The 19,726-nt window shown below is 36.1% G+C and overlaps 2 protein-coding genes across 3 annotated transcripts in view; one reads left to right on the top strand and one right to left on the bottom strand.

Annotated features, from left to right (window-relative positions):
• The window catches only part of LOC142337032 (uncharacterized), an 83,310-nt gene that overhangs the window by 27,370 nt on the left and 36,214 nt on the right, over positions 1-19,726 (bottom strand). Inside the window, exon 3 of the mRNA XM_075386068.1 lies at positions 7,557-7,666. Within this exon, the coding sequence (XP_075242183.1) occupies positions 7,557-7,666 (110 nt within the window). The remainder of the gene's footprint in view (positions 1-7,556; positions 7,667-19,726) is intronic.
• The window catches only part of LOC142337033 (uncharacterized), an 83,566-nt gene that overhangs the window by 58,249 nt on the left and 5,591 nt on the right, over positions 1-19,726 (top strand). Inside the window, exons 2-3 of one of the 2 annotated variants that reach the window (XM_075386069.1) lie at positions 16,478-16,535; positions 16,681-16,691. The exons of the other annotated variant lie outside the window; for it this stretch is intronic. Of the exons in view, the coding sequence (XP_075242184.1) occupies positions 16,687-16,691 (5 nt within the window). The 5' untranslated portion in view covers positions 16,478-16,535; positions 16,681-16,686. The remainder of the gene's footprint in view (positions 1-16,477; positions 16,536-16,680; positions 16,692-19,726) is intronic. 2 annotated transcript variants of the gene reach the window in all.

Genomic DNA, 19,726 nt, shown 5'->3' with positions numbered 1-19,726 from the left:
GTAAACACAACGGAGAAAGTAATTCAATTCGCAGATGAAACAACTATTGTCTGTTGTTGAAAGGAAAGTAGCGCAAGTGACAAAGTCAAAGAAATTTTACAAAAAACAGAATATAAAGAGATGAAAAAACTAACTTTGAAAACAAACAAAACCGAATTAATCGTTTTCTCGCGCAATATTTCTGATTTTGAATCTATTTTGTTTTTATAAAAACGAAGTTCTCACAACACAGAAATGTTGAAGATACCTTGTTATTCAAATTGACACGAACCTTAATTTCGATGAGCAGCTGAATAAAACCTTAAAAGAGATTGCTCATGCTATAAGATCAATATACCTAAAAAGACATCAATTTTTCCTGAACGCGCGCATTCTTCTTTTAAAATCACAGGAGTTTTCACACTCGTCGTTTTCGGCAGTCTTTTTTCAAAATTTATCTGCAAAAACAAAACGCCTTAATCGACAGATAAACTGGGGTATAAAGGTGTGCTTTCTACGCAAAAAATATGACAAAGCAAGAGATCTGCTAATACAGTCAAAGATCCTACCAGCTGAGCTAATTATAGCAAAAATGCAATACTTAAATTTCGTTATGAAATAGCGAGACCAGAAAATTCTGAAATTTTTCACAGGTTTCTGAGTCTTCATAAAACACTCGAACAAAACGATTCGAAACTAGACAAAACCAGCAAGACAGAACCAACAAGGTCAAAATGAACTTTGGAATGAAATCGATTGTCCGCCAATGCGTACAAAAATGGAAAACGTTACCACAATGGCTTCGGTTGGCAAAAAATGAAAACATTTTCCACAAAACGCTGAATAAATTCTTGCTCTCACAACAGGAAGAGGAATTAATTGTAATGCAGGAGCTTTTAAAAGTTGTTTTTATTTTAAGGAAGAAAAAAATAGGAAGAAAATTTCATCATGTGATTTTTTAAGAAAAAAGATTGATATTTATTATTTTGCTTGAATGATTTGAAGTATTTTTTGTTTCAAATATATTTAAACATATGATTATAATTTTAAATTATTTGTTGCAAAAAAAATTATCAAGTCCCACGGTCCGCTGAGGTATGGCCAAGTGATTATTTTAGTAATTTAATAGCCCTACTTTTAAAAAAGTTGAAAATCAGACTGAAAAGATACAGTGGTTATATGATACAGAATGATACGGAAAGATAACAGCTCATTCAACTAAAACGTTTCTAACTTATTTGTTGAAAAAATTTAGAAAAAATTCGTTTGTAATTTGTAAGACAAAAATTAGCGCAGGCCAGGATACTTTATCGTTATATATCTATTAACATATGAAACACAAACAGGGAGTCTCAGTAATGTGCGTCTGCACATAATGTTCCACCCCACTCATGCACATTTTTATTTATTTGTCTGCCGAACGAAAAACATTTCAAAAATTCACAAACTGTACTAAAAGCGCAAGGTGAATTTAAAAACGCCCAATTACACGACTGAAGAGCTGCCATTAATAAATCTACTGCCATAAAAAAAGATCGAAAATCATAAACAGTAAAATCAAAGTAACAATGCCTCGTGTGAACAAAAAACCAATGACGCCGCAAAACCTCTCGCTTTTCGCTCCCCTTCCTGTTTCAGCGTGACTAAAAACACTAATCCAATAAACTTGAGAAATCATCAAAATGTGTGCAGACGTGTTTTAGAAAAAGACAGCGCCCCAGTACAATTCAATTTCTTTGAATTGTAAAAAAAACATTAATTACGGGTTAAAATAAGATATCTAAAATTTAAATAAAGGATAGTCACAGAGTGAAAAAAAACGAAGCAAATGTAAACTAAACATGTTAACTTGTACTTCACTACAAAGCAGATATGAACTGTCCTTAATGAGAATAAGTAACACGTCGACAACAATAAGAACAAAGGGCGCAAAAGTTGAAAAATCTACCAAATTTTGGAAACCAAATGACTTCAGAAGTCATAATAAACATCAACTTAAATCGATAGAGATTAATCCTGGCTCTAACGAGACTAAGTTAAAAGTTAGCAAACAAAAAGCGGGTAAAGTTCAAAATTAAATAGATATTTCAAATAAACTTAAAATCATTAGAACGACTAGCTATCAAACAAAAGTATTAAATAATTAGGCTTATAGCTCCATGGGAAGCCATTGATACCTCAGAATTAATCATTATTCAGAATATATGACAACAAAAAACATAAATAGGCAAATTCAATAAAATTTGTTAGAAGTGTCACAGGCATTAAAACCATAATCTATTTCTTGAACACATTATAAATGTTAACTTGGGCCCCTGACGCCAATGGAACCTGACATCAAGGTGAAAAGAGACCAAAAACAGAATTAAACATAGGAAGATATCAAAAAAAATACGAATGGTTTATAAAAAATTTGTAGCATCGAAGTCATAGAATCAATAGTTGAAAAAGAAAACCAATCAAAAGGTAAATCTATCTTTTACTCGAAAGAAGATAGGATTAGTTAACCATGAGACTGAGCTATATGTTGAGAGAAATATGATTGAGAAAGTGATAAGCTCAAAAATTCGCTGATATTTCTTTCAGAAAATAGCTTCAACGTCATGAGCCATTAGTTAACTGAAATAATTAGTTGATTAGAAAGCATCACTAATATCTCATTAGACAGTGAATCGATTAACAACACCTTTGCTTAATGAGAGTAGTAAATCAAGATTATGAACCAACAACAAATGCAGGCAAGATTCGAAAATTCATTAAAAGTTTACGATACACGTTGTCGGAGCCAAAAAAACGTTTTTCAAAAATCCGAAATAAGTTCAATGAGCGTCATTTAAACCCAATAAGAATAAGAATCAGGCTAAAAAAATAAAGGTGAGAAAATGGAAATTTTCAAAATTAGAGAGCGCATTAAATAATCTCCTTTCTATCTTTCAAAGAAGCCAATTAGACCTTTGAGTAGAGGAACTAGAAAATTACAGGCAAAACCAAAACTTGCGATAAAACGGTAACGAAGCCTTTACAACCGCGTGCAGTTAGCTGAAAAAAATTACATATTATCAAATGGAATTCCTTTAAGGTCTTGAAACCTATAATTATTGATTATGTGGCAAGGTACCAAAAAAACCCAATAAGAATAAGAATCAGGCTAAAAAAATAAAGATGAGAAGGTGGAAATTTTCAAAATTAGAGAGCGCATTAAATAATCTCCTTTCTATCTTTCAAAGAAGCCAATTAGACCTTTGAGTAGAGGAACTAGAAAATTACAGGCAAAACCAAAACTTGCGATGAAACGGTAACGAAGCCTTTACAACCGCGTGCAATTAGCTGAAAAAAATTACATATCAAATGGGATTCCTTTAAGGTCTTGAAACCTATATGTTACGCACTGATTTCTAATGTTCCTCATGGTGTTTTCTGAGGTTAATAATAAAAACACTAATCCAATAAACTTGAGAAAACATCAAAATGTGTGCAGACGTGTTTTAGAAAAAGACAGCGCCCCAGTACAATTCAATTTCTTTGAATTGTAAAAAAAACATTAAATACGGGTTAAAATAAGATATCTAAAATTTAGGATAAAGGATAGTCACAGAGTGAAAAAAAACGAAGCAAATGTAAACTAAACATGTTAACTTGTACTTCATTACAAAGCAGATATGAACTGTCCTTAATGAGAATAAGTAACACGTCGACAACAATAAGAACAAAGGGCGCAAAAGTTGAAAAATCTACCAAATTTTGGAAACCAAATGACTTCAGAAGTCATAATAAACATCAACTTAAATCGATAGAGATTAATCCTGGCTTTAACGAGACTAAGTTAAAAGTTAGCAAACAAAAAGCGGGTAAAGTTCAAAATTAAATAGATATTTCAAATAAACTTAAAATCATTAGAACGACTAGCTATCAATCAAAAGTATTAAATAATTAGGCTTATAGCTCCATGGGAAGCCATTGATACCTCAGAATTAATCATTATTCAGAATATATGACAACAAAAAACATAAATAGGCAAATTCAATAAAATTTGTTAGAAGTGTCACAGGCATTAAAACCATAATCTATTTCTTGAACACATTATAAATGTTAACTTGGGCCCCTGACGCCAATGGAACCTGACATCAAGGTGAAAAGAGACCAAAAACAGAATTAAACATAGGAAGATATCAAAAAAAATACGAATGGTTTATAAAAAATTTGTAGCATCGAAGTCATAGAATCAATAGCTGAAAAAGAAAACCAATCAAAAGGTAAATCTATCTTTTACTCGAAAGAAGATAGGATTAGTTAACGATGAGACTGAGCTATATGTTGAGAGAAATATGATTGAGAAAGTGATAAGCTCAAAAATTCGCTGATATTTCTTTCAGAAAATAGCTTCAACGTCATGAGCCATTAGTTAACTGAAAGAATTAGTTGATTAGAAAGCATCACTAATATCTCATTAGACAGTGAATCGATTAACAACACCTTTGCTTAATGAGAGTAGTAAATCAAAATTATGAACCAACAACAAATGCAGGCAAGATTCGAAAATTCATTAAAAGTTTACGATACACGTTGTCGGAGCCAAAAAAACGTTTTTCAAAAATCCGAAATAAGTTCAATGAGCGTCATTTAAACCCAATAAGAATAAGAATCAGGCTAAAAAAAATAAAGGTGAGAAAGTGGAAATTTTCAAAATTAGAGAGCGCATTAAATAATCTCCTTTCTATCTTTCAAAGAAGCCAATTAGACCTTTGAGTAGAGAAACTAGAAAATTACAGGCAAAACCAAAACTTGCGATGAAACGGTAACGAAGCCTTTACAACCGCGTGCAGTTAGCTGAAAAAAAATTACATATTATCAAATGGAATTCCTTTAAGGTCTTGAAACCTATAATTATTGATTATGTGGCAAGGTACCAAAAAAACCCAATAAGAATAAGAATCAGGCTAAAAAAAATAAAGATGAGAAGGTGGAAATTTTCAAAATTAGAGAGCGCATTAAATAATCTCCTTTCTATCTTTCAAAGAAGCCAATTAGACCTTTGAGTAGAGGAACTAGAAAATTACAGGCAAAACCAAAACTTGCGATGAAACGGTAACGAAGCCTTTACAACCGCGTGCAATTAGCTGAAAAAAATTACATATCAAATGGGATTCCTTTAAGGTCTTGAAACCTATATGTTACGCACTGATTTCTAATGTTCCTCATGGTGTTTTCTGAGGTTAATAATAGCAGTAAATAATGTGATTAATTGTCATTTTTCAAGGACTTATATTGATGTTTCACAGCGCGATTTTTAGTGGATATATTTTTAATAAAATTAGCTAGTAATAGCCTTTTATTGAGCGGTTCGGATGCGCGATATATCCACTAGTTTGCCTTGTATTTTCTAGCTTTTCTCAGAGATATTTAGCTCTATAGAAGCCTGTTGTAACTTAGAGTTTTTATAAAGATTTTCCAGTTCAATCTTTAATTATTTTTAGCAATAATTATCAAATAACTTTAGCAAGAAGTTTCTCTAGTTTTATCAAGTTTTATAAGATGTTAGGCAACTGATTGTCAGGCTGGTTCTCCAGTGTTCTGCTGATAGTGGGTTCCGCAGGGTTGTGCCTCGAGTTGTATTGGTCCTTCGCAAATATTTACTGATCTACAAGTTGGGCAATTTCCGGCTTTTGTACGTCTCTTGATATTTGTTAAGTACATATACAAGTTCCGTATTAGCACCTACTTTATCAGAATAATTACTTCACCAAGTACATAATCTCTCACAAAGTTATTTACTGATTATCTGAATTTATCATCAAGAAACTCAAAAAAGTAAATATTGAGGCTTTTAGGCACTTGATATGTTTGCTATTAAACTGTCACTCTGCGGTTGTTTTTCGTAAACATAAACAAATTAGAGATTACGGGCCTAGATGGAAACACTGGCTATATATGGCCTTGAAAATAACTGAATGTTAATTAGTATAAAGCACTTAATTATGGATATTTTAATGAATATCATCACGTAACTATGAGGGACGAAATAGGGGCGTGACACTATAATTATTGTGATTATGTGGCAAGGTACCATAAAAGAAAATTAAATATAGGCAAGTAACAAAAAACTCTTAAAACTCATAAAAACTGTTAATTAAAACTCGTAGTATCAAATTCATAAAACTATTATTGAGAGCAAAAACCGCTATATAGAGTAATTTTTTGCATCCAAAAGGAGGAGATTTCATGATTGAGACCAAGCTTCAAGTTGTAAGAAATGAGCTTAGAAAGAGCGCAAAATTCAAAAATTAACTGATGATTTTTAAAACATATTCAAGTAGTAAACGCCGTTAAGCGTCAACTGAACGCAATAGATTGGGTTGTTCACCTCAACCTCTAAAAAACAATTTGGCCTTGGATTACTGAGACTAAGTCATAAAACTGCAAATAGAAGGACAAAAGCAGTCAAAACTGAAGAATTCATAAATTCCATGAGATAAAAACCAAACGTAACAATAGTTCATTAGGTGTCATGTTTAATGGGATTCCTCATTTATTGAACGCGTATATGAATTTTGATTTTTCTGTAACTTACATAAAAACCGAAGAAGTTCAAAAGACTTTAAAAAAACAGCGCCCAGTACAATCCGAATCATTTTTGATCACGAAAATTCACGATGAGACAAAAACTAGCCTCACTGTCGCTGCGCATCTATTGAACGCACACAGTTGTTTCAAATCTCAGTGTAATACATAATTTAGCAAAGGAAAATCTTAATATATATATAAAAAAGCATTATGCATTTGGGATAAATATCGATTGAAATTCGCGAACGCCGACAAAATTTTAACTCCAAAACACTTTCTTAGGAAGCAGATGTAAAAAGAACTTATTTGATTAAATGAAGATGATATCAGCACTGTTTAGGTCTGTACGTCCAGCGAATTTGGACAAAGTGGATTAAATAAGAATACTTGTTGCCATTTTTCATGAAAAAAAGCGGAATTTTCAAATTTTTTTAAAAAAAAAGTTCGCTCAAACGGTTCAGCAACTCACTTCTATCACTAATGAAACCAAAGCACTATCGTTGAACATTTTAACATATTTTCAGCTATATTGATTAAAATTTAGAAACAATTACGCGAAATGTGAGGATAAAAACAACGGAAATCAGCAAAAGGTTCGCAAAATAAACCTCAATAGCTCTTCACAAAAACGAAAAACTTTATAATTTGACATTCTATGTTTGACGGGCTTCATAATGATACCATTCACAACTCTGTACGATGAATACATCGATCGGCCAAAGTTGACTGAACAAAAAAGTCCAGCTGAGCACATAGTTTCCCCCCCCCAAAGGTGGGGCCGGAACACCTACATTTACAGATCCTGTCAAAATTAACTGTATTTAGGTATATTTATGTATTGAAATGTCTGAATCATGCTTGTAAACGACAGCAATATCCAGGTGGAAAGTTTTCAAAAGTTAAAATCAAAGTTCTTTCGTCTCGGGAAAATCCACAGCTGGTGAAATTAAACTTAAATAATTCTGAGTGAGCAGCTACCGACATATTGATAAATAAAAAGGACGGCGACCCGTTACCTTAAATCAGTAGCCACTTGCGCAGTTGCCCTGGACGACATAATCATTGAATTATATGTGGCCTCCAGTCTCTGTACCCTCTCAGAGAGCTCCTTGCTTGTCACACGACCCTAAACCCAACATGTGGTTGGAAAGTAATTATCATCGTTACCCACCATTTCCTTCAACTGCAAGTTTCTGCCAATAACTGACTACCCTAGTCGAGACCCGATGTTAATCTTCCAAGATCTTGCAAGATTCTTGCAAAAGGATGTTAATCTTGCAAGATCTTGCAAGACGATGTTAATCTTGCAAGATCTTGCAAGATGATGTTAATCTTGCAAGATTCTTGCAAGATTAACATCCGAATTTAAAACCCCAGAAAAAAAAATAAAAATGATTCAATCGGCAAAATTTCTAATCCAAATGATCATACGTTTTGTGTGGTGAGTGAAAATAACGTTTTTTGCTGATAAAATAGGTACATGGTGAAATTCGCAAATTGTCTTTATTCTTGGCCTTCCAATCCTTTTGAAAATCGTTTCACAGCTTCACTCTAAAAAATGTCTAGGTAATTTTACCTGCAACGTTTGCAGGTAAGCAAAATTGCAGGTAACAATACGTGCAAAATTACCTGCAAAAATTTGATGCGTGCAATTTACCCTTTATGCGCTATATCATCTATAATCCTTGCTGTCGGTAACTAGTTTTTGGCGTGCTCCTCTTGGTTTTCATTTTGTGTTTACATGGCTAAAACTGGCTGTTCAGATAATAAGGGGCTTTTAAACCTCGCTAATAACCTCGCTTTTTGGTCATTTGGTACGGTACCTTATAATTGCTATAACTCCTCGAAGAATGTACCGAAGTTGATTTTGCTGATCATATCATGAACTTGACACTATACTTCTTCCGCAAAGAAATTATTATTGCCAAAAAAGAGGAAGGAAAATGATGTAGAAAGTTGTGACCACAGATCCATTATTTTCCTCTGTATTTTCTCTTGTGGTTTTAAAAAGACCATTTTGCGATCTTCAAAAAGCTATCTATCGACTCAACAATGATAGTAGCTATCGGTAACCTGTCAGACTAAATGAAGGACCATCAGATATTGTCCAACGACTCCGCAACCAAACTTTATATGTTCAATCTAGAGAATCGTTATTCAAAGCAATCTGATTTGCAAAACGCAAAAATAAATGTTTATAAGCACAAAATCAAAAACAAAAATCCCGTGATTGGTTTTTATAACCGGGACAGTAAAAAATTAATCAAGGTCAATTCTCAAAAAAAGCTGAAATTTTAGTTCATGTTGGCATCACACAAAATTCGGTACCCAAAATAACAAAGTAAACCTACCTATATAAGTTTATTAGGTTCGTCTGATAATGAAAAGTATCCCAGTTACCAATTTTGTATGGTTTTGTGGAGTTTATTGGGCTATTTTTATCTGTAAAGGTCCGAACCACGGAAAAACAAATCTTTTCTGAAATTTAAGTATTGAGTAGTGTTTTTTGTAATTGAACACGTTTTCCGGCTGGCTTTAAATGTTTTCTGGACAACATTTAAGATCGGGAAGCCAATTGTGTCAATGAATGGGGTCAACTCGACAATTTTTCTTTTTTCACGATTTCATCAAATTTCTGTGGATGTTGTTTTATGTCAAAACACACAAAACATCATAGCCTTCATGGTGAGGTGGGAAATTTTTTCCCACCTCACCATGAAGGTTTGCCGTGACCTAGAACGTGCAAGTGGACCAGAATTACACCCACAAATACGCCGGGAACGCTGTTTCACGTTGTTTTACGTCGGTTCCAGAGATCTTGGGCTTCGATTTTAGCCCAAAAAATGGGGTACAGAACAGTGTTTTGTTAATATCTGCTAAAGTACTGGACCAAATTAAACCGGAGTAGTCGCATTTTGTTGACACTGAACCCCTCTTGCTTGCAGTATTTGGTTGGTTTCCCAAATCGGCCTAATCAAAAAGTTATTATTGTTCAAATTTGAAATAGTTCGAATTTTCGGGCTATTATGGGTGACCCAAATTTCGGTACAACAAAACACGCGATTTACCCAGCAAGTGTTAGTGTTTTAGAATCCCCAGTTAGTGGGGAGTCTCTCCATATATATTTTATATGGTATTTTATGTAGTTGAGGTTGTCAATTTTGGCTCTGAATGGCGGTCACCTCGCTTTTTGGTAATTTGGTACGGTACCTTATAATTGCTATAACTCCTCGAAGAATGTACCGAAGTTGATTTTGCTGATCATATCATGAACTTGACACTATACTTCTTCCGCAAAGAAATTATTATTGCCAAAAAAGAGGAACGAAAATGATGTAGAAAGTTGTGACCACAGATCCATTATTTTCCTCTGTATTTTCTCTTGTGGTTTTAAAAAGACCATTTTGCGATCTTCAAAAGCTATCTATCGGCTCAAAAACATCTCTGTCATAATTGACAACAATGTTAGTAGCTATCGGTAACCTGTCAGACTAAATGAAGGACCATCAGATATTGTCCAACGACTCCGCAACCAAACTTTATATGTTCAATCTAGAGAATCGTTATTCAAAGCAATCTGATTTGCAAAACGCAAAAATAAATGTTTATAAGCACAAAATCAAAAACAAAACACTCATATGAGAAACAAGAGACAGTTTTGGGCCATGAAACGAGTTTTGAGATGCATAGAATGTATTCGCTTAGCAAAACTTTGTCGAAGCAGAAAATTGGTTTTTGGGGTAATTTTGATGATTCAGTTAAAAGTTTACTCTCTAATGCGTTAAATAGGGATATCATGCCAAGTAACAAGAACTTTTAATTAAGATCAATTTCTTAAGACAATTGTTGGATGAACTTGAGGTTTCAAGAAAAATCAAACCGTAAAATCATTAAGAAATTAAGTCAGTCTGATTAAAATTTCTGAACAATTTCAATCGAAATCTACAAATAGAAGTTTGAAAGGTCGCCATTGGTGATTATTTAAGGTTATCCAATTTGTTGGTATTGTTAATAAGTGGCCAAAGTCATTTTGTTAACCGAAAGAAACGAAGGACCATCCGAATTCGTTCAACAACTCCAAAACTAAGGCAACCAAAAAATGAGGTGTGGCCAAAATGTTTGATCAATTCTTCAAAACTACTGATCCAAATTGAACAATCATGAAATTGTTTTGTTGGCAATTATATCTGCTTGCTTGTTCCCGTGATTGGTTTTTATAACCGGGACAGTAAAAAATTAATCAAGGTCGATTCTCAAAAAAAGCTGAAATTTTAGTTCATGTTGGTATCATACAAAATTCGGTACCCAAAATAACAAAGTAAACCTACCTATATAAGTTTATTAGGTTCGTCTGATACTGAAAAGTATCCCAGTTACCAATTTTGTATGGTTTTGTGGAGTTTATTGGGCTATTTTTATCTGTAAAGGGCCGAACCACGGAAAAACAAATCTTTTCTGAAATTTAAGTATTGAGTGGTGTTTTTTGTAATTGAACACGTTTTCCGTCTGGCTTTAAATGTTTTCTGGACAACATTTTAGATCGAGAAGCCAATTGTGTCAATTAATGGGGTCAACTCAACAATTTTTTTTTTCACGATTTCATCAACTTTCTGTGGATGTTGTTTTATGTCAAAACACACAAAACATCATAGCCTTCATGGTGAGGTGGGAAATTTTTTCCCACCTCACGATGAAGGTTTGCCGTGACCTAGAACGTGCAAGTGGACCAGAATTACACCCGCAAATACGCCGGGAACGCTGTTTCACGTTGTTTTACGTCGGTTCCAAAGATCTTGGGCTTCGATTTTAGCCCAAAAAATGGGGTACAGAACAGTATTTTGTTAATATCTGCTAAAGTACTGGACCAAATTGAACGGGAGTGGTCGCATTTTGTTGGCACTGAACCCCTCTTGCTTGCAGTATTTGGTTGGTTTCCCAAATCGGCCTAATCAAAAAGTTATTAATGTTCAAATTTGAAATAGTTCGAATTTTCGGGCTATTATGGGTGACCCAAATTTCGGTACAACAAAACACGCGATTTACCCAGCAAGTAATAGTGTTTTAGAATCCCCAGTTAGTGGGGAGTCTCTCCATATATATTTTATATGGTATTTTAGGTAGTTGAGGTTGTCAATTTTGGCTCTGAATGGCGGTCACCTCGCTTTTTGGTCATTTGGTACGGTACCTTATATTTGCTATAACTCCTCGAAGAATGTACCGATCGGGCTCATTTTTAAATATGATGCGTATCTCAAGCCGTGCTACAAACTGTTCTAAGGGGGTTTATTTTTGTTCGGCCGTTTTAGAGAAATTGGCCAGTAAACTTGACCTCGATTTTAGCCCCAGAAGCGGTCGACACCATCCGACACCACCTTGAAGCTCTGTCACAAATCAATTTAAAGCTTGTTTATTGGTTCGTTAGCTTCCTTATATTATGACAAAGCTGTCTAGCTAATATTTGTAATTTGTTTGACACATTTTCATGTCAAATTTTAGCTCTGCAGTCAGGTCACCACGCTTTTCGGTCATTTGGTACGGTACCTTATAATTGCTATAACTCCTCGAAGAATGTACCGATTGGGCTCATTTTTTGATATGATGCGTATCTCAAGCAGTGCTACAAACTGTACTAAGGGGGTTTATTTTTGTTCGGCCGTGTTAGAGAAATTGACCAGTAAAGTTGACCTTGATTTTACCTCTAGAAGCGTTTGACAGGACTGGGTCCGGGTCTCGTCACTTTGAATTTCGTCACTTATGGTATAAATTAAACTGTTTTGAATAGCCCGTTTAACGCAGAATCCGAATATGTATACTTTATATAGCGTTTTTGCAGGTTTAGATGGTCAATTTTGGCTCTGCAGACCGAGTACTCTGCTTCTTTGGCCATTTGGTACGGTACATTTATGTTCGAATATCTCCATGTAGAGTGAACCGATTTTTGATTTGTTTGTTGATTTGAACTCAGCTTGAGCCGTACTTGAATCCCTGTAAATAGCGTTTTGTTTCTTTCAGCCGTTTTTGAGAAATTGGCCAGGACACATACCTCTATTTTGGCCAATTCGTGTCCGGTACCTTTGCTGTATGTACATGTTACACCATCAAAACTCGCTATTTTAGACTCCATAGTTAGTTCGTTAGATTGCTCCGATAATGGGGATTGTCCCCATATATATTTTACAGGTGGTTATAACGAGTGGTTACTGGTTATAGTAGAGAAACAGGACCCGAAATGTGTCATTTTGATCGTTTGGTACGGTACCTTTATATTAAAATAACTCGTCGTAGAGTGAACCGATTTTTGATCTGTTTCTTGATTTGAACTCAGCTTGAGCCGTACTTGAATCCCTGTAAGTGGCGTTTCTTTTCTTTCAGTCGTTTTCGAGAAATTAGCCTGGATAGATACCCCTATTTTGACATTTGGGCGTCCGGTGTGTTTCACGTTTCTGTTTAGGAAAGTGTGAATATAGTGAATTTGGCTGTATGCATTGGTGCATTGAACTCCATTTGTGATGGGGAAACTCCTCATATATACTTTGTATAGCGTTTTCAGGGTTGCAGGGATTCAATTTTGACTCTGCAGGTGACCCCCCCCCCCCCAACCCCCTGAAAATATGCCCAAAATTCAGTAATCTCATTTGGAATTTTGTTAAAATTGTGTTTATACAGTTGATTGTAAGCTCCCTAGATGCCATATTATGTGTAGATACTAGTGCGCCGGGGTTGTAGCTAGGTTTTTGGTCTTTTGGATGGTGTATTTTGGCTCTGCAGACCACCTATGGCGCACCCCCATATGGAGCATGGCGCCACCTGTGGTGATCATAAAAATGTGTTCATGACGTTGTTATACTGTATATATACGGTCATGTAGACTCCAACTAAGGCACTGAATATTATGTCAAAGTGTCATTTTCGAGGGTCAAAGATTGAGTGTCACATATCTGTAATTTTGACACGTGTCATTTTGGGCCCAATATGGGCCTGTATGGGTGTGAATATTCTGCTGAAAATGTCTTTATAAGCGTGTATAAACATAAAACTCTTGCTCCACAGGCTAGTTATGATGTCTCAAGGGTCACTTTAAAGTTTCAGCTTCATGTGTGAAGGTTTCGTGATGACACTTATATGAAATTGTCCTATCCGGGTGTTGGTAGTCATTTAGGGCAGGTAGTACCCCCCAATGCGTGTTTAGCGTACGTTTGGAATCCAGTACCCCACTCATTTCACTACAGGGCGCCTGTAGACAGCATCTGGCTGTATGGGTGCTCGTTTTGCGCTTTTGGGTTAATGTGGGGTTGATAGATTCATGTCACACCGCTCTAATGAAATTTATAACTGACATTCATACTTCAAGTACTTTGCTTAAACCTCTTGAGTAGTTGTTGATACCTTCTGTGCACCATTGGAGCGTTATTGGGTCATGCACTGTAGTGTACTTTTATGCTCCTTAGCCTTGCTCACAATAATCGTAGGGCTTATAGATGTACAATGCAATTTCTCAACCAACTTTCAGCGATCAAATGATTTTTCGTTTTTAATCGCCTTATAAAAGTATCTTTCAACTAACCTACAGTCCAGGGTGGCTCATGGTTTTTAAACTATAGACCATTTAGTTTGGTTGACCCTTGTGGTACCAGAGCTTGGAGAGAAATGCTGTCAAACTTCAAATAATTTTACGAAAATGTGAGGTTGCAGAGCGCTCCTTTTAGTATATCGTGCTTGAGTAACCATAATAGAGATTCACCTATTGTTACTGACAACTCCTGGGCAGTGGTTTTGTGCAGCAAAACTTGGGTCGGAGTGTGTTGGTTGAAAACTGGCAGAAACTTTGGGTTTGGGAGAACTTTGGGTTTTTCGCAGCAAATTTTTTTGACGCCAAACATTCTTTTATGAATTTGCTGTAGATAGAACATAGGCGCAATTACTCTAACATTTGCCTCCCGTCTCTATGCAAGCTTGGGCTGTATATCATAGCTTTACATAACTTAATAGTTGTTTGGTCTGAAAATTCTGGGAGTTTGAGAAAATTTTGAAAAACTTTCACAAAAAAAAATTGCAAATATTTTTCTCAAATACTCAAAAAGACACCTTGTGCTTTACACTGCTAGACTATGATATACGGCCCAAGCTTGCATAGAGACGGAGGCAAATGTTAGATAAATTGCGCCTAAGGTCTATCTACAACAAATTCAGAAAAGAATGTTTGGCGTCAAAAAAAATTGCTGCGAAAAAAACCCAAAGTTCTCCCAAACCCAAAGTTTCTGCCAGTTTTCAAGCAACACACTCCGATCCAAGTTTTACTGCACAAAAACACTGCCCAGGAGCGATCAGTAACAATAGGTGAATCTCTATTATGGTTACTCAAGCACGATATACTAAAAGGAGCGCTCTGCAACCTCACATTTTCGTAAAATTATTTGAAGTTTGACAGCATTTCTCTCCAAGCTCTGGTAACACAAGGGTCAACCAAACTAAATGGTCTATAGTTTAAAAACCATGAGCCACCCTGGACTGTAGGTTAGTCGACAGATACTTTTATTGGGCGATTAAAAACGAAAAATCATTTGATCGTGGAAAGTTGATTGAAAAATTGCATTGTACATCTTTAAGCTATACGATTATTGTGAGCAAGGATAAGGAGCACGAAAGTACACTAGTACACTACAGTGCATGACCCAATAATGCTCCAATGATGCCCAGAAGGTATCAACAACTACTCAAGAGGTTTGAGCAAAGTACTTTAAGTATGAAGGTCAGTTATAAATTTCATTACAGCGGTGTGACATGAATCTATCAACCCCATATTAACCCAAAAGCGCAAAACGAGCACCTATACAGTCAGATGTTGTCTACAGGCGCACTGTAGTGAGATGAGTGGGGTACTGGATTCCAAACGTACGATAAATACGCATTGGGGGTACTACCCGCCCTAAATGACTACCAACACCTGGATAGGACAATTTCATATAAGTGTCATCACGAAACCTTCACACATGAAGCTGAAACTCTAAAGTGACCCCTGAGACATCATAACTAGCCTGTCGAGCAATAGTTTATTGTTTATACACGCCCAAAGACATTTTCAGCAGAATATTCACACCCATACAGGCCCATATTGGGCCCAAAATGACACGTGTCAAAATTACACATATGTGACACTCAACCTTTGACCCTCGAAAATGACACTTTGACATAATATTCAGTGCCTTAGTTGGAGTCTACATGACCGTTTATATACAGTATAACAACGTCATGAACACATTTTTATGATCACCACAGGTGGCGCCATGCTCCATATGGGGGTGTGCCATAGGTGGTCTGCAGAGCCAAAATACACCATCCAAAAGACCAAAAACCTAGCTACAACCCCGGCGCACTAGTATCTAAACATAATATGGCATCTAGGGAGCTTACAATCAACTGTATAAACACAATTTTAACAAAATTCCAAATGAGATTACTGAATTTTGGGCATATTTTCAGGGGGTTGGGGGGGTCACCTGCAGAGTCAAAATTGAACCCCTGCAACCCTGAAAACGCTATACAAAGTATATATGAGGAGTTTCCCCATCACAAATGGAGTTCAATGCACCAATGCATACAGCCAAATTCACTATATTCACACTTTCCTAAACAGAAACGTTAAACACACCGGACGCCCAAATGTCAAAATAGGGTTATCTATCCAGGCTAATTTCTCGAAAACGACTGAAAGAAAAGAAACGCCACTTACAGGGACTCAAGTACGGCTCAAGCTGAGTTTAAATCAAGAAACAGATCAAAAATCGGTTCACTCTACGACGAGTTATTTCAATATAAAGGTACCGTACCAAATGACCAAAATGATCCATGGGGTTAAGGGGGTTACCTGCAGATTCAAAATTGAACACCTGTTAGTCTGGCTTTTTTTATATCCATGAAAAAGTTTTCTCTATTTCAGATTCTTTGCTCTTAAATATCACTGAAAAAGTGCTACTTCACTCTCTAAAAGTCTTTCGGTGAGTTGCAACTTTTTCTTAATGAATTTACTATTATTAATTCATAAATTTACCTCCATTTTCTCTTGGTAACTGTTGAAAACTGCGCGATCTGCCAGGGACGTGCAAAAAATGCTTCAATAACTTGAAATCGAATATCGTTTAGCTCGTGATGAGGTAAGAAATTATTTCTGTTTTTAAGCTATGTGTCAACGCAAGGTTTTTTTGTCTAGTCATGAGAAAGCCCTCTTTTTTGAATGTCTTCCATCGGAAATTTGTATTGTAGAAATGAGTGAGCAACCACAGTTTAATCCTCTGCTGCAAACCGACAGTCAAGAAGAAGGGGAGGTCTCTAATGTTTCTCTGGAAACGGTTGAAATTCCTGATGACTGGGTTTTCATCTTCTTCTTTGAATCTGATGAAGCGTTTGCTCGCGTAGATGCATATTCAGCACGATGGCCTCTTTATATGAGCAATGCCGCGAAGCTTGCTTTAGCTGAAGGAGATTTAGTTGACATCAGGTGTGGGGGATCAGGCGAGTTGTATTCAACCGGAAAGCTGAAGTGGCAGGGGCCCAGGTCAATGAGTGTGCGCATTCTTAGCAATTTGTGCAGAGAATTTGCAAAGCAAAAAGGGCTAGAAAGCGACGAAAGCGACTCTGAGGATTTGGAATACTTTTACTCAGAATAATAAGAGCTTGTGGTCTGACAGGGAGATAAGCGTAGTAAAACGACCCGATCAAATAGCTGAATGTTATTTTCGATCTAGTTGTTGATCATATTATTAACTGATCTCAATGTCTGTTTAAGGTAAAGTTTCACTAAGGTTTGTTTGATATATTTGGTTCTTCTCCTCAAGTAAAATTTTGATTGTTTTTTTTCAACCGGGAAAAATACAGTCGCCACCTCAAGTTGAGACAAAAGTTTTTGAGCGTTCAAAATCATTTAGTTAATGGCGTTTATTTTGCATCATCAGTGAGCTACTAAGAAAACTTTTTAGCAACTGCAATGACTAACGATCACTCAACTCTCGTTTCCGTGTTCGTTATTCAAATTCGAATTGTACGCACATTCTGTTTTTGACAAGATTGTTCCATGCTCAGTTACTCAAAATTCTTCGATTTCAGATAATTTGAAACTTCTTCATACCCTCATTCTTTGCACTCTCACGATATCAAACTTCTCCATTATTTCTTCGGTGAGTGTGTTACCTAATTTAAGTTTGGTATATTAAGTAAGTTCTAACACTTCCTAATTGTTTACAAAAAAGTGCGATCTGTCAGGGACGCGCAAACTTTTTATTTATAAATTGCTTTCTAACGCCGCTAATGAAATTTTTGGAAATTGTTTTGTCGAATGATTTTTGTTGCAGTAATGAGTCAAACCGATAAGCAAAGTCTTAAGCGATCCGCCAGAGTGCAGGAGAAATCCAATGCTGCAGCGAACGTGTCGACGGAATCTATTGATGTGCCGGATCAATGGGTGTACATATTCTACTTTGATTGCGATGACACGTATATCCGAATCGAAGCGAATTCGCTGAAGTGGCCTGAAAAAATGAGAAATTCCAAAAAACTAAGTTTGTCCGAGGGTGATATTGTTGAAATTAAGTGTGGGCAACGCAGGGAAAAGAAAGAACAAGGAGAGTTCAAATGGCAAGGCACCAGGAAAGATAGTACGCGAGTACTTAGGGAAATGTGCAAAATGAGAGGAGCTGGCGTTAATGTGAGTCAGATTAAAGGCAGAGATTTTGAGCCGAACACGCAAGAAGTGCAATCGCAATACGCCAGTGATTCAGAAACGGAACCTGAGTGCGAAAAACCGAGTCCGGAATACAATCGTAAGGTTCGGAAAACTGTACCGGAGGGAGATGATGAGGCCGATTCTCCTGATGAACCCGAATTGGAGCTAAATGAATTTAATGAGTACCTGAATTTCGTGCAAGCTAAAGAAAACAGGACTGGACAGGGTACTTCAAGTCAGGTTCCGCAAGGTGTTGGAGCAGAGATGAACACTCAAAGTAAAGATGACAATCTTGAGGTTAATATGTTAAAATTTAATAGTAAAGAATATTCTAAATGTAGGTAGACGATCTGTCAGGGACGTTCTGCCTTACACTTCCTCAAAATCAATTTTCTGCTAGAACAATAAATGCCTTGTTAGACTCAAAACGTTTAGGCTATTTGAGTATTGAGATTTTTTTAAGGATTTCTCACCTGAAAGATTCCGTCATCTCATGAAACGAATTGAGGCCAGGATTGAGGCGAGCACGGAAGTAACAAGGCAGTTCATGAGCTTTGCAAGAAAAGCGATGGAGGAAATTAACAGGCTGCATGAGAACGCCCTGCGAAATAGAGATGACGTCGACGACGAAAATGGCGAGGAATTACCTGATGAAACTGAAGTTCTATTATTTAATGAGAAAAATCTTCTTGGTCTGGGCGGCAACACGTATCGAGAGAGGGCAATAATCATTGCCAACGAAATCTGGAGCGAAGACGAAAGAATAAACCTTTGTATCGAACCGAGAAAAGCTCTCTCTGGTGATCGAAAAGCTGCTGACGACGAACGTGCCGATATTTTGCGAAAGGCGATGGGAATGATCACGAAAAAAGATTTTTCGGAAGCGCGGTATCGCAATATCCTTAGATATGTCAACCAGCAGGGAGTAGATCTCCAGAAGAAGAAGAAGAAGAAAGCCGAACAGGAGAATATACCGCCTGTAGATGAAAATTAGTAAAGAGCTTGTGATCTGGCAGGGACATAAGCTAACTTCCAAATTTGTTTTTGATAAAGAAATTTGTTTCTAACTTCGTGTGCTTGATTTGTTAAAAGTTCTGTTACACGTATTCAGTTGCCCTTCTTTTGAGTTATATAAGGATCTATTGAGTAAATGTCTCAATTGCTAAAATTGTTTTTAGTTTGTAATACTCCTCGTTGTTTTTCACTCCCCTTCTTTCTCTTAAGCATATTTATTGTTATTCAAATGTTTACCTGTGGTGCATTAACATCAAGTATTTTGTTGTGATCTGACAGGGACGCAACCTCAAAACTTCTCATTTTTTAATGTATTTTGTGTATCAGGATCTATTGAGTAAATGTCTCAATTGCTAAAATAGTTTTTAATTTGTAATACTCCTCTTTGTTTTTCACTCCCCTTCTTTCTCTTAGGCATATTTATTGTGTTATTCAAATGCTTACCTGTGGTGCATT

Source organism: Convolutriloba macropyga, chromosome 3, assembly GCF_964194025.1.
Source record: "Convolutriloba macropyga chromosome 3, txConMacr16.3, whole genome shotgun sequence".
Classification (NCBI taxonomy): domain Eukaryota; kingdom Metazoa; phylum Xenacoelomorpha; order Acoela; family Convolutidae; genus Convolutriloba; species Convolutriloba macropyga.
The sequence above is the reverse complement of the archived record's forward strand: the minus strand, read 5'-3'. Positions and strand labels throughout refer to the sequence as shown.